The following is a 14,984-nucleotide window of genomic DNA, read 5'->3' on the forward strand; positions in this document are numbered from 1 at the left end:
CTAGCAGAGCAGCTGAAAATTTTCCTTTTGCAGTTGTTGTGGATTTCACAATCAAAACGGATTTACTTTTATTTGTGATCCAGATGCTGATGCATTGATCGCGGGAGCACCAGGGGCTCCAATGGATGTTAAATGCCATGATGCTAACAGAGACTATGTTATTGTTACCTGGAAACCACCAAATACAACCACTCAGAACCCAGTGATTGGATATTTTGTTGACAAGTATGTAAGCATTGGGACTTATTTAGTTCTGTTTATTGTCAAAACCATGTACATTCTGAAGAATAAAAATGCCATTATATTCCCATGTACTTATGTTCTTTAGCTGTATTTCTATGCAGACCCCAGGCACTGTAAGTTGCCTACATTGCTAAATTACTAGAATGTTTTCTGGAACATTTTTAGCTCTGATTTTCTAGTACTTTCCCAGGCAATTCTGGACACTGTCTTGAAGCTAGCAAGGACCAGGAGTCCTTCCCAGTAATCATTTGCAAGCATCCACTCTTTATCAGATAATGAAAATGCTCAATAGCTTTCATGTGGCCAAATCAGAGAATGGGCCCTGACACTATTTGATTTATGAGTCAGAATCTATGGGTACCTTGAATTAGATTTAGACTTTGTAGTCTGTATGCTGCAAAACCTGGAATCTAAGAATTATTACATTATCTTTTTGTTTTAGCCATAACTATGTTATAAGAGGGGCTTGAGGCATAGGCTCTTCAGAGGCAATAGTTTAAATCAGAATGGCACTTCTTTCTTTCCTCCAGTCTACAATGCATTTGGCTCACTTTCAGCTCAGTGCAGGCAGCCCAGGATCAGGGAGTCCAATTGTTATTTTGCATCTCTCTTTCACTGAAGTGCGTGGTTGCCCCTTGCAGCCAAGGTAGAATATCTGACCTTTACTGTCTGAAGCTGACAGTCAGCTAAAAACATTACTGAAATGATTTTACAATGTACAATATTCTGCACTTAAAAGCAACATTTATAGTTCATTGCTGTTTGCTACCCTGTAATTTAGGGTAGTTCAGAGACAACTGTCTGGAAATTGCTGGAAAATGTTGGTTTATGAATAGCAGTCAGCATGAAGAAATTAATTTAAAAACTGAGAACTCTACCAGTTATATCCATTTTGTAGAGTGAGTAGATCATAGTAATATTTCATCTATTTTGTATGTAATCTATCCAGCTGTTCTTTTTGACATTTTGCCTGGATTACTGCAGCATGAAGTAGCCTTTGATCACGACCCTGTTTTTGACGGTACTGTCAGGGCAAAAGGCAGCCTTCTCCATTAAAGTTTATAGTAGTAGGAGGAAAAACTTGTGGGCATGCAGTGGAGCCAGTATGTGGACATCACTGTGCTTCTTGATGACTCCTGCAGTCATCTGCAGTAACCAAACCACTGTCAGAGAGAAAATCCTGTTTGATTAAAATATGACAAGAATGAGACAGAAAAGATTAGGTGAAAGTTGCAATTTCAGCATGTTCTGTAGAGATACGTATAAAAATAAAAGCGGAATAACTTATGCCTTATATGGCAAGATAGAGAAAGAACTAAATGGAAGCACAGAGAGTTGACAAGGACAAAAACAACCCACAACCATGCAAGAAAAATGGCATTCACAATTGCATTACGAATAAATATGAACAAGGTGAACACTGGTTATCTGATGTGAAGAAATCATATGAAGTGTGTAGCTTTCATTAATAAGTGATGGTTCAGTGGCTTTTGTGAATCTGACTTGGTGTGTGAGGGATGCTGTATTTCTATCGTGGAACAACACTGATAAATGCTGTCTTCTGCTACTTTAAGATGTGAAGTAGGTTTGGAGAACTGGGTCCAGTGCAATGATGCACCTGTAAAAATCTGCAAGTATCCTGTGACTGGTCTTTGTGAAGGACGGTCTTACATCTTCCGTGTGAGAGCAGTGAACAGTGCTGGCATTAGCAGGCCTTCTCGAGTCTCTGAACCAGTTGCAGCTCTTGACCCCGTTGACCTGGAAAGAACACAAAGTAGGTTGTACAAGGCTGGAACACATATTGAATATTTGATCTAACTTTTTTTCAGATTCTGCTCGTTTAAGTAAACTCAGGAGCAGCATTTGCTTCTTCCTTTGAATGAATATCTCACTAGTTTCAAGGTTGGGGGGATATAAATGGAATGCCAAGATCCGCATGGACAATCCCTGGGGATTCTATCTCAGTTATTGTTGATAAGCATTAAGTATAAACAAGATGAATTACTACAAAGAGCAGTGTTTTCAGAAGAGACAGTATGCCCTGGCAGCTTGTATCATTTGCAATGTGAAATGGGCCCAGAGGTCTCATAATCTTCTATGTTTGCTAGCAGCAACATTTGGAAAAGTAGTTGAATATGCCTGCTTTAGAAAAAAAATAAAAATGGAATTATGATATAAATTCATCAATCCATGGACTGCTGTATTTATCCACAACTTTTTTTTCACCTCAGAGAAGTGCCAGTACTGGCACAAAGCTCCCCTGCTACTGGTTGAGTTATCTGATATTATCACTTTTCTGGCAGATGGAAAAAGTCAATCTAATTGAAAAAAAATAACAACAAAAGCCTTTCTGAATGCTGGTCTTGTGCTAAAGGCCTCTAAAGTCTGCAGAGAAGCCTTATGAGATCTTCTCCATGAGAAGAGTGAGAAGAGTGTTTTGCTCTGGGGACTACTTTTATTCCATATATCATCTATTTGTGCACCTTCAGTTTTGTGTGCTCCTTTTATGTAGAAAGGAATTAAATTGATTATGAAGATGGCAGAGCATTGTCCCAGTACAATCTGTAAAACCTGAGCTGAATATACTCTTTTCATTGGCTTTATGACTAATTCCTATAGCAAAATTCCAAATCACAATACAATTGTTTACCAATCTGTGACAGAATACAATGAAACTATTGTGACTATGGTTCTTACAGTTTATCACATCATAAATAGTAGTGTCTTGCTCAGTTTACCTATGAAAGTGAATGAAGCAGCGTATGACTTTCAGTTGATAACAAAATTATGGAAATAGAAGTACACAGGCTTTTTAATAGATGATGCACAGTAATTTGCAACATTTATAAATATGTTAAACAGAATATTTTGCTTAACAGCTGTTCATGTGGATGAAGGGAGAAAGATTGTTATCAGAAAAGATGACCTCGAAGGTATGTTATGTTTCTGTCTTATTATTCTGTCTGTTTTAATCCCAGGAATTTAGCATTGTAATTTGAAACAGCTTGAAAAGAAATCCTCCTAGTGAATAAATGCTTTATAATAAATAAATATAGTCAGATATTTTGGCTTGCAAGCCTGAGCAAACACAAGGACAGACAGCACCACACTCTTGACTGAACTAATTGCATTAAGTGCTGACAGTATCTCCTCACCTTTTGCTTTGGCTAGTGCAAGGCTGCATTTAAACAACTTAATATTGCATTTAATCACTCACATTTCCCTTCCATGCATGCTGCTAGGAGCTAAATATAGTTTTTTTGACTGCATTTGGTGACCTGAGCAAGTTGTTTCTGCTTTCTTAAAAAAAAAAAAAAAAAAAAAAAGAAAGAAAGAAAAGAAAAAAACCCACCAACCACATATGTAATCCATCGTGATTATGTAATTAATATATCTTTCTCTGAATGGAGATGCTGTTATTAAGGCTAAGGTTATGGACTAGACATTGTTTTTGTCAGGAGAACTGAAGAGATCACTGCCAGCTTTTGAGATAAAGCCCAAATTTCTTCCATCTTTGGTTGTTTCTATATGCCATGGTTTATTTATTTATTTATTTATTTGCTTGGATAATGATCTTCTTTTTACTTAAACTGTCAAAAATGTTAACTATAATAGCTCTAGATATATAAAAAAAATTATCTACTGTCTTTACCAAAGTAAGCTCATAAAGTTGTAATTCCAATAAGAAACTAATAAAAGAAAATCCACCCTAAATGAATTTTTATGGATATTATAGAATCAAAATTACCTTTTAGAATCAGAGTATGTTTGTCTGATTTTTTTTTTTTTTTTTTTTTTCTTTTACTTCAAAATACATATTCCTCCTTTCAGGATTACTTGAAAATGGTCATGGGAGTTAAGCAGCCAGTCTGGTATAGATAGGAATAATGATATTTGGATTCCTGAATCATTATTTTTTCAAATTTAGTAAAAGAATATGATTCAGATAGATCACTAGTTTCATTTGTGAAACCGAAGAACACTACTGAAAAATGGATCTCATAGACCACAAACAGATTTCTTTTTTAGTGCCTGGTGACCTCTTGTTCTGAGAGAGGGCTGCACCATCATGTTATACCATTAGAAACTGCCAGCTTTGTTTTTTCAAGAATGTAAAAAAATATATTGAGTTATGTAAAACCAATTGGAAGCCTTTTGACTACACACAATGTTTTTGCAAATTGTTATTTTTAATGTTTAAAATTGTTTTCTTGACTGCAATTTTGTCTTAGACTCATTCATGTGCCTTTCTTGAAGAAAAAGTATCTGCAGGCAATCAAATACTAGAAAACACTAAGAAAAAATCCGTTCTCTTGGGGTATGTCACAACGTTGTTTCTGCAATTTAAAGATTACTATTAAAACACGTTTCTCTTTTTTTTGTTGTTGAAATCTGGAAATTTAGGGTACATATGCTCCCTGTTAGTACGAGAAATGGGTAAACTGACCCTAAAACAACAAAAATTTTTCCTCAGTTGTAAGCCATAAAAGAAATATTTGCAGTTGAACATGTTTCTGAACAGTTTCTGAACTGTTATCAAGAGGAAGATTCATTCAGAGATGTGTAGCTATGTCTGAAGCGTTCCTGCATAGGTCTGGGCTTTACAGCACTGTAATCCTACTGGCATGGAAACTGGCTTCTTCTCGTGCTGTGGAGGGTGACAGTGGAAGAGCCATGCTGAATTCCTTCAGCCTGGAACTGGGCATGCAGGTCCTGCCTCACCTTCCTGGTAGCCCTGCAGAGCAAGAAGGGAGAGGGTTATGGTTAGGCCATTCCAACTGGTAGAGTCACCAAAGGGCTCTACAGTTTTTAGAAATGCTTTAGGCTGGCCGGTAATACCATTGCATTATATTGTAATGAGTTCTCTTTCCTTTCCTGCTTTCCATTTTGTTTAAAGCTGTGTCTCTCCTTCCTGTTCTATTTTGCAGATATCCTCTAGTTGAAGTTCTTGTATTAACACAGTGGGCTTCTGTCTTTGATCAAAAAATGTCTTATTTGCATATATGAGTAGATTTTTCCAAGGCATTCTGCCCAGCAGATAAAAATAATTCAGATGTGATGAAAGAGAAAAAATATGTGACAAATGCACAGCTTGTCAGGGACATATTTAACTTTTGCTGAAAAAGTAAATAAGCAACTCAATTCCTCAAAATGGAATTGAAGCGAGCAAGTGCACTGCAAGTATGATATCATAGCTGAGATTGTGCTGCAGGGTGGGAGGTCAGAAAGATGAGCTGTAACAGAGCTGACTCTGAGGTTAATCCACTGTTTTACACTTGCTATGCTTATTACTCTTCCAGGCGATATTCAGATTCCAGGCCCTCCCACCAATGTACATGCTTCAGAAATCAGCAAAACATATGTTGTGCTCAGCTGGGATCCACCTGTTCCTCGTGGCAGGGAGCCACTGACGTATTTCATTGAGAAGGTAGTGTACTGTACAGAGGCATTTGATGATGAAGGGTTTCATTGCCACATGCAGTTATATTCAACTCATTTTTAGAGCTGCAGAATGAACAATTAAACTAGCACTTTCTGAAGTCTCGCAGGATTTAGGGATGGGATGTTAGAGAGGCCTGGACAATCAAATTATTTAATGAATATTGAAATTCAAGGTTTGGGGAAAAGGTTACCACTCTGCAATTTGATTACTGCTGTCTGAAGTGAGAACAAACTACATGTGTAAGGCAGCAGTTTAATGGAAAAAAAGCCATCTTATATTTCATATCCCTATAGACAAGACTACCAGTTTTCACCTTGCCTGTATTAAAGGAGATGTTATGCCAGTCTTGCAAAGAAGCAAGGAAAAAGCAGTGACTCATAACTTGATACTCACTTTTCTTTTTGTATGCTTACTTCACCCTCTGCTATAACCAAATATTTCCAGTTTATTCCCTATAAGGCCAGTAGCTGTGTCTCTCAGATTCACCATTGCCCATCAGTCTTTTTTGTTGCCTTCCTCTTCCCTTGAACTTGATAGGGAATTTTGTTGATCACAGTAGATGTTTGTTCTCCTCTGTAGCCTACAGAGATTTAGATACAGCTGCCCCCAAGTCAGGTATCTAAATTATGTTGAAATACAGCCAGACGTTGTAGTCTTTCTTCCTTGCAATGTTTTGCCATCACTTCTGTAAGTAAATTGGACCTCACACCTGACCTCTAAAACTCCTACATGCGAAGCTATATTTAGTTTTTATGAATGATGTCTCTAGCATATGCCTCCTCTTAATGATTCACAAACAGTGAAACCATCCATAAAACTACCACATGCTCAGTTTCCATCTTAAATATTGTGACAACATTTTCTTAGGACCTTACTGTGCAATCTTTTTCTTTTCGAAACTGCTCAGCGCATTCCTTTGAAGTTCATTTCTTAGCCAATCATTCTGTGAGTATTTTGGCACTGTTTGCAGCCTACCATTCTGCCTTTCCCTTCTAAGTCACTTTGAAATCTCCACTTCCAGAGCCCTTCAGCTCTACTTTATCAGTATATATTGCTGTCAGGGTGCTATAACATGAAGATCACTCACAAGATTTACCAGAAATTATGTTTACGACTTCTCCCTTTCTGCTTTTCAAATTCAGGAAAACTAATGACAAATTCCATAAAAATAAATGTTTTGTTTTCCCTCTATGCAACAAAATATCATGTTATTTCTTATTTGTACTTATACCTGGATGTAAATATCTGCTCTTATGTATAAATATAATGCAATTTAAACTAAGAATTTTGAATTAGGTCTTTCTTCTGTATTGGTAAATCAACTGAAAGTATTTTTTTATCTCCAACTATGGTTTCCACGAGAAAAAAACAACTGACCAAACAAACAAACAAACAAAAAAAACCCAAAAACCAAAAAACCTAACACCAAAGCATGCTTTCAATCACAGTCTGACAGAAAGTATAGGATTTATCTTAAGTTTAGCTGCCTATAATTTGAGTAATTTACCTTCACTTTTCTGTAGCAGTGAAAGAGAAACCAAAACTTTGTTTGTATTAGATAATGACTTGGATGAGGTGAGACCCGAAAATACCTACTTGTTTCCAGAATATGCAGAACTCTTCAAGATGAAAAGCTGGGATGAAAATTTCCATTGAGTGGACATTAAGATTTAATTGCATTTCAGTATAATTGTGAATTTGAAAATACAGATATCTGCATATTTTAAAGGAAACACTTTATATAGCTTCAGAAACACTGTATGGCAGTGGCAGAAAGGAACAAATGAGTCTTAATTAAATGCCAAACTTACTGAGAGAAACTGAGAATGAAAACTAAAAGGCTATTATTATTAAGAAAAAAAGAGAGTTCATTACACTAATTAATACTTGACTGCAAAATTCTTTGGCATACAGATAACTTGTGTAAGTGAATATCCCAATCAGTACATAAGTGTATGTTTGGTTTTTGCTTTGCACAGTCATTTGATAATTTAGGAAAGCTTGATAATTTAGGAAAGCACATTTTCTAATTAATTTCAAATAAAGAAATCTCTGCCCTGAGTAAAAAAAGGAGTTTTTAAAGGCCTCAGGATACACAAATTGAAAGTGAATTCAGCATAGCAATGTTCCCTTTAAAGCCTTTCCAACACATATATTGGATCAAAATGCAGCGTTAAATATGATATTGATTCTTGCCTCTGTGAAACCGAAATGCAACAATTTATGTTTTTCATTCCAAAAACTAAAATAAAATAAAGATGAGATTTTCCATCTTATTAAAGAAGAAAATGTTACTTTTTTTTGTTTGCTGTAGACAACAATAGATGAATTTAGTATATATAATGGAAGATTTTGATACATGGGCTCCAGATGTTTACTTTTTTATTATTTACCTATAGTAAGCCTCGTAATGTACAGGATAGTTTCCAAGGACCCATGAAACATGATCTCTTCTGTGAGAAGTCTGCAGTCTATTAAATTTTTGGTTTTGGACTCTTTGCTTGATAATTTATGAAAATTTAATTTTTATGCATGTTTCTGTGTTGGAAGGCAATTTATTTATGCTATTTACTGGGCACTTGCATTTTACTAAACATATTGAACTACAATATGATTAATCTTTGTTTTGGGTCAAGAAATTACCTGGGGAATCTAATGGCAGAACTTTCTGAGAGTGCTGGTTTGCTGGCTCTCTTCTATGTGTAGTTATAATACTAGCTTGCTCAGCAACTATACCAAAAGCAGTATAACAGAGAGTATTCAAAAGTAATTATTTAATTTGATGAATGATTCTAGGGATGTGACCTTTCTAAACAGAGTACATAAATATATGGCAGACTGTAAAGTAACCTCACACCACAACATACTTTTCTGCTTAATCTGGGTTATACTGAACCTTTGGGTGTTCAAATAAATTTTACAGAGCATAAGACCTTCGGGACCAATCTTTTGGGACTAATCATAGCTCACAGTCATGGCCCTAAATGAAGGTTAGCTATATGTACAAGAGCCCATATATTGAAGTCTAGACAGATAGGGAGACAATGAAGTACTCAGATCTTTCTTGTAGAGTAATTGAATGCACAAGTTATGAGAATTTGCATATGCTAAAGTAGGGCATTTGAGAATAATCATCATCCATTAGTTCATGAACAAATTCACGGCAGGGTGCAATATAGCAATATGCTTGTTTTTGACAGTTCCCAGAAGTGATTTGCAGATTTTTATTTCTTTTTTTTTCTTTTTTTTTTTTCTGTTTTCTTTTTTTCCAGTCTATGGTTGGCAGTGGAAGCTGGCAAAGAGTCAATGCACAGGTTGCTGTAAAATCTCCTCGCTATGCAGTGTTTGACCTTGCAGAAGGAAAACCGTATGTCTTCCGAGTCTTGTCAGCAAACAAGCACGGCATCAGTGATCCATCTGAAATCACAGAACCTATTCAACCACAAGATACTGTTGGTAAGGCATTAATTGTAAGGCATTAATATTAAATACAATTGATATTGTATTGTACAAAATATAATGAGACAACTACCACTGTAATTAAATTAGTCTGATTTCAATAATAGCGATCAAATTAATTTGTGTCCAGTATTGCAGAATTTTAAAAAGGCCAAGTTGTTAAATTTTGAAAGCATCCCAAAATCTTTGATACTGATGAGAACAATAGTTCCTAAAAAGTTAAGTGAATTTTAGTCATTCCTCATAGTGCTCTCGACATGTGACTTGTCGAAAGATAACATGGGTTATCACTAACTTGGATAATTACTTTGTCTAGCTCAGGAAGTTATATACTACTTAATTTCCTACATTTTCAGCTTGATAAGGTAGCCTTTCCTTTCTTTCCTAGTATTCTAAGTTGCAAATTACATCTGGTGCAGAATTCCTGTGGCATGCAGATGATTAGATTTCAGTGATGGGGAAAGATGCATCTTCTTGGTCAGTGGTAACATTCCACATGAAAATGAAGTTTGTGTTTTGGGGCCACATTCAATGACACAAGTGAAAATTTAGGGAGTGGTTATTCCTCTTGTTGCTTAAATATCTGGTCTACTCTTGAGGTTTAGCAAAGCTTAAATGTGACAGCCTCGTGTATTGACAGCTGTTACCTTCAAAGAACGTAACTTGTTAGTACACTTGCTAGAAGTTGAAGAAGTTATTACATCTGATATACCACATGCAATAAATGTTGACAGATGTAGCCTTCTTAACATTTACCATAATTTTTAAAACCACTCTCTTTTTTCTTGATCTTTTACTATACAAAATGAAATAAAATCATCTTTTGCTTTTATGTATTCTTGATTTGATATTTCATTAATGAATGAAAAGTATTTAAACTATTCAACATTCCCTAAAGTAGGAAATAATAACACTGTATTTATTTAACTTAGTACAGAAAATAGACTACCCCTTAGAAGTTAACACAAGAAGTTCTGAATAAATCATCGTTACAGTTGAAAGCAGAAAGCAGATGATTTTATTTTAAATAGAAACTGCAGGAGTACTTGCAGAGATGGAGTTAACCACCTGAGCTCAAATGTATCAGATACACATGATTTCATTCAGTTTCTGGAACAGCATTCCTAAGGGTAGCTGAGACAACTTCATGGGACTGCTAAACATTATGTACAGATTATGGGATGGCTTTTTCTCTTGAGTGAAAACTAGAGGGAAAAAGAAGTATGCTAGGCCATTGAAAATGACATAACTGAATTGAGTAGTAGAAGGGAATTGAATTTGAGACTTACGTCTAAATTTAAGTAGATTTATGTAGCCATCATATAGGTGCTCTGGATTTCTCTCCTCTCATACTAAAATATAAATCATATAACAAAAATAGCATTGCAGGAAAAACCATAGCCAAAGTAATTGAATATGGTATAAATGTACAGCATTGAGTCTACTTTCACTTATTTTTATTTTAATGTGTTTCATAATAATACATATTTTTCTCTTTTTCTTAGTTGTCCCATCAGCACCTGGTCGGGTAGTCGCCACAAGGAATACAAGAACATCAGTTGTAGTCCAATGGGACAAACCAAAACACGAAGAGAATTTGTACGGCTACTACATTGACTATTCTGTGGTGGGATCAAATCATTGGGAACCTGCTAACCACAAACCTATTAACTATAGCAGGTACTGACAATACTTCTGCATTTTGGGGAGATTTAAAAACTGTAGTTAGTTTTAATTCGGTTTAACTGCTAAGCAATGGTGTTCTCATAGTTGTGAATGATGAGTGTGAGGAAAAATAGTCTGCAGATTCTGAGCTAAACTATGCTGGGCAGACTCTTCCTTCCCTTGTCCACCTTTCTATTCCATCTAAACAGGAGGCATTTTTATCTATTTGATTAATCATAAAATAAGGTTCTGCAGGCATGATTCTGAATGTCTTGATCATGAGAAAGCATAAGTCTTAAAGTCTCAGTTACGTTATAAAACGGACAGACCTGATGCACCTAAGTATGAGGAGAAGAAGGGACTCATGAACTTCACAGGTGAGTTCTCTTAGGAGCTCAGAGTACATGGACATCAGGGCAAAAGGGCAAGCTGTATCTGCTATAATGGGCATCCTGTGCCAAAGCCTCATCAGTCTTTCAGAGAATAAGCTTTTCTTAATTATCCAACCTGAACCTCCTCTGGTGCAACTTGAGGCTGTTCCTTTTCATCCTATCATTAGTTACTTGGAAGAAGAGATTAGCCCCTACTTCACCAGAACCTCTTTTGAGGTAGTTGTAGAGTGTGATAACGTCTCCACTTTTCTTCAGACTAAACAATCACAGTTCCCTAAAGCTGATCCTCCTAAGGCTTGTTCTCCAGTCCTTTCAGTGGCTTCACTGCCCTTCTTTGGACACAGATCTCCAAGATCTCCAGGGTGGACGCTCTGCAACCCCTCCAGAAAAACCTGTGCCAGTGCTCTATCACCAGCGCAGCACAGAATGCATCATGGTGTTCAGCAGGAACCTCCTATGTTCCAGTTTGTGTTGATTGCCATTTGTTCTGTCACTGGGCACCACTGAAAAGAGGCTGTCTTTGTCCACTCTGCACCTCGCTTTCAGAAATTTATAAATATTGATGAGATTCCCTGAGTCTTTTCTTCTCCAGCCTGAACAATCCCAAGTCTCTCAGCCTCTTCTCATAGGAGAGATGCTCTAATCCTCTGACAATCTTGATAACCCTACTCTGGGCCCTTTCCAGTACGTCCACGTGTTTCTTAAGTTTAAATGTGTAAGGCATATTTTCTTATGGGTTTATAACAAGCACATCATATTCTTTAGTATATTTTGTCAGTTACTAATTAATTTTGAGTGACTTTGTGTTCTGCTGAATCCTTTGATAAAGTAATTTGTTGAGAAAAAGTAGATGACTAACTGTTGGTCAAAAGGGTAGGGACAGAACAAAAGTAAGAAAATAGTGAATCCGTCCTGCGCTGAGATATTTGTGACTATTCTAATGCTACAGTAATTGCCCAGAACCTTATAACATAACTGAAAGCTTCTTTGGAAGGTTACTACGAAAATGAAGTGAAAACTATAGTGTCTTCCAAGAATAGATTAGAATTTGGCAAGCCAATATTCACATGAAAGACTCTACAGTTGGCATGATTCCATCCAGTAGATCAGCACTAGCAATTCAATATGAATCCTCTGGCTGTTTTTCCAGTGTTACATCCAAATACATTGTATTCAATCATAAAATTATATTTCAGTTTCCCTCCTGGAAGTATTTTCCTTTGTGAAGTATTCATGTTGAATTTATGATTGCCAAGATTTCATGTTACAGCAAAGAATGGTTTTATAGGATATATTGAAAAAATGTAATGCTATTTTTGTTTTTTAAACACAGATTTGTTGTTCATGGTTTGGAAACTGGTGAACAGTACATCTTCCGTGTGAAAGCTGTGAATGCTGTAGGATTCAGTGAAAACTCACAGGAGTCAGAGGCTATAAAAGTACAAGCAGCCCTTAGTAAGTACAAATTGGTGCAACTAAACTTCTTGTTGAATGTAACTCATTAAAGAAACAACCAGCTCATTTGCTATAACAGTATATTTCGTAGCCATTGAACACATTTCCTCACTGAAGTTTATATTTAAGGATGTGGCTGCTGCACAAAGAAAAGATGATATTAAAAGCAAAAGTTATTCATACAGACTTTGGGTCGGATTCATTATAATGCCCAGGATTCCTGCAGTTCCTCATCTGTAAGAAATAGTAAATCTTGATGATGTTAGGCAGTAGCTTTTGGGTGACGTGGAGTGGTGTAAATTAGTTTAGAATGGAATCTGCTCAAATTAGAGAGCTTTGGAAAACTTCATTACTATGTGGCTGGACTAAACAGAAAATTGCCTTGGGCTGTTCAAGGTCAGGAAGCAATCTGCCTCCTCTTGTACCCTGCAAGCAAAATTCCTGTGTGAGAACCCATGGTTCTACTTCCAGACACATGGAGAGTAGAGGGCTGAAAAAATATTTAGAACATAAAGTATACAGATTTCATTTCTTCACTGTTTCAGTTTCTTACTGAAATACTTAAAATGGAACAACTTCTCCCCCGCCAAATGGCCTGCACTTCTTAGGGAAGACCAACAAATAGCCTTGTCAAAAATACTCTAGAAGTTTTACAATTCAGAACAAATTTAAAGGATGCCTTCCTAACTTTGCAAGAGATTATACTGACAAATCTACTCTTGAATTTTTTTTAGGGCGAAGTCTGTCTCATATGGGTAGGTGGGGCACAAGCTCATTTATATTTGTCACTCATATGTCATAAATGCACTCACACCTTTTACTTTGTCACTATATGTTTTGAAATGAGAGTTGCATGTAGTATGTCACCAAACACAGAGCAAACAGACCTGATAAGAACATACAGGATGTGAATGGCTTTAATCCATTTTAGTTGTCTTAAAAGAAATTTAGCTCAGCTATTTGTAAGGGACTTACATAGTTCACTACAAAAGTAATGCCTCATTTATTTCCGTGGAAAATTCAGTGAATACAAAGAGCACAACAACAATATTTGATAGATCAAATTCTCAGCTACAAAACACTGATTTTCAGCATGTTCACCACCATTAGCTGTGCATTTTCACGTGTGTTGAAGAAGAGCCTGAATGTCACGCTTGTAAAGATTTGGACCAGCAGAGGTGATGCACTGTTGCTGTCACCACTGCTGAAATGCACCACCCACTGCTGCACTGTGCTCACATCCACTGTTATGTCTCCAGAAACATTCAGCAAGTGTCGATGAATGTCAACCTTCATCTATTTCTTCTTACCACCTCCAGAGAAGCCAGGACAATGGGCAGATGTTCCATACAGGAGCTTCCATAATTATGTTTGGAGATGAAATTAATTTTGATTTTTTTTTTTTTTTATAGCTTGCCCATCATATCCTCATGGCATCACACTTCTGAACTGCGATGGTCATTCAATGACCCTTGGCTGGAAAGCACCAAAGTATAGTGGAGGCTCCCCAGTCCTTGGTTATTATATAGATAAACGGGAAGCTAACCATAAAAACTGGCATGAAGTCAATTCTTCCCTTATTAGCCAGACAATTTATACGGTTGGTACTTTTTAATCCTTAACTTTCTGGACTTGGTTTGTACTAATTCTTTGCTCTTGGCAGAGTTCTACTTTTACGTAGATAAATTGTTTAAATTTACTTACTACAATGCTAGCGGGCCATTCCACTGTGTATTTTGGGATGTAGAAAGTGTGAAAGGTGGAGCAGAGACACAGTAAATCAGCATCGTTACTATGAAATGGAAAGGCTGATATGGCCATTTAGATGAGGAAATTTTGAAGAAAAATTTGCAAAGTGAATTCCAGAATGAGTTATAGAACACTTCATAAAATGAATACGGTTTTCACTAATGAGTAGCATATTTATCACCACTGTAGTAACATCCAGAGAAAGGATAGCAGTATTTAGTAGGACAGATAATCATGCTGTCTGTAGAACTGGGAACTTGAAATTGAGATGGGCTGAAAACAAATCTAATGAGCTCCCGTTCTTTCTCTCAACTTTTGCCGGCACCTGGAAATAGGAGTATATAATAAACCTACTGTTATGTCTAATATCTTCCTTTCCAGTGTACCAGACCAGTAATTTTAGTTTTGAGATAAATTGTACCTGGTAGCTCCTATAATTTATTCAGTTGGTTAACAGAATAGTTAACTTGAATAAGGAAAGATTAGGAAGATAGGATATAGCAAGTAATTAATCAATATGATGCTTATTAAACAATCAGATTTTTTTTCTTAAAGAAATTCTTGAAATTATCTCTGCA

At 36.3% G+C, this 14,984-nt stretch overlaps 1 protein-coding gene across 2 annotated transcripts in view; it reads left to right on the forward strand.

The window, feature by feature from the left end:
- The window catches only part of MYOM2 (myomesin 2), a 73,387-nt gene that overhangs the window by 26,683 nt on the left and 31,720 nt on the right, over positions 1-14,984 (forward strand). Inside the window, exons 11-19 of one of the 2 annotated variants that reach the window (XM_052697026.1) lie at positions 84-225; positions 1,818-2,017; positions 3,123-3,176; positions 5,544-5,671; positions 8,959-9,142; positions 10,651-10,825; positions 12,536-12,657; positions 13,392-13,412; positions 14,070-14,257. In XM_052697026.1, coding sequence (XP_052552986.1) covers positions 84-225; positions 1,818-2,017; positions 3,123-3,176; positions 5,544-5,671; positions 8,959-9,142; positions 10,651-10,825; positions 12,536-12,657; positions 13,392-13,412; positions 14,070-14,257 — 1,214 coding nt within the window. The remainder of the gene's footprint in view (positions 1-83; positions 226-1,817; positions 2,018-3,122; positions 3,177-5,543; positions 5,672-8,958; positions 9,143-10,650; positions 10,826-12,535; positions 12,658-13,391; positions 13,413-14,069; positions 14,258-14,984) is intronic. The other variant, XM_052697037.1, reaches the window with a different exon arrangement.

The sequence above is a fragment of the Tympanuchus pallidicinctus genome, unplaced genomic scaffold, assembly GCF_026119805.1.
Source record: "Tympanuchus pallidicinctus isolate F22 unplaced genomic scaffold, pur_lepc_1.0 scaffold1, whole genome shotgun sequence".
Classification (NCBI taxonomy): domain Eukaryota; kingdom Metazoa; phylum Chordata; class Aves; order Galliformes; family Phasianidae; genus Tympanuchus; species Tympanuchus pallidicinctus.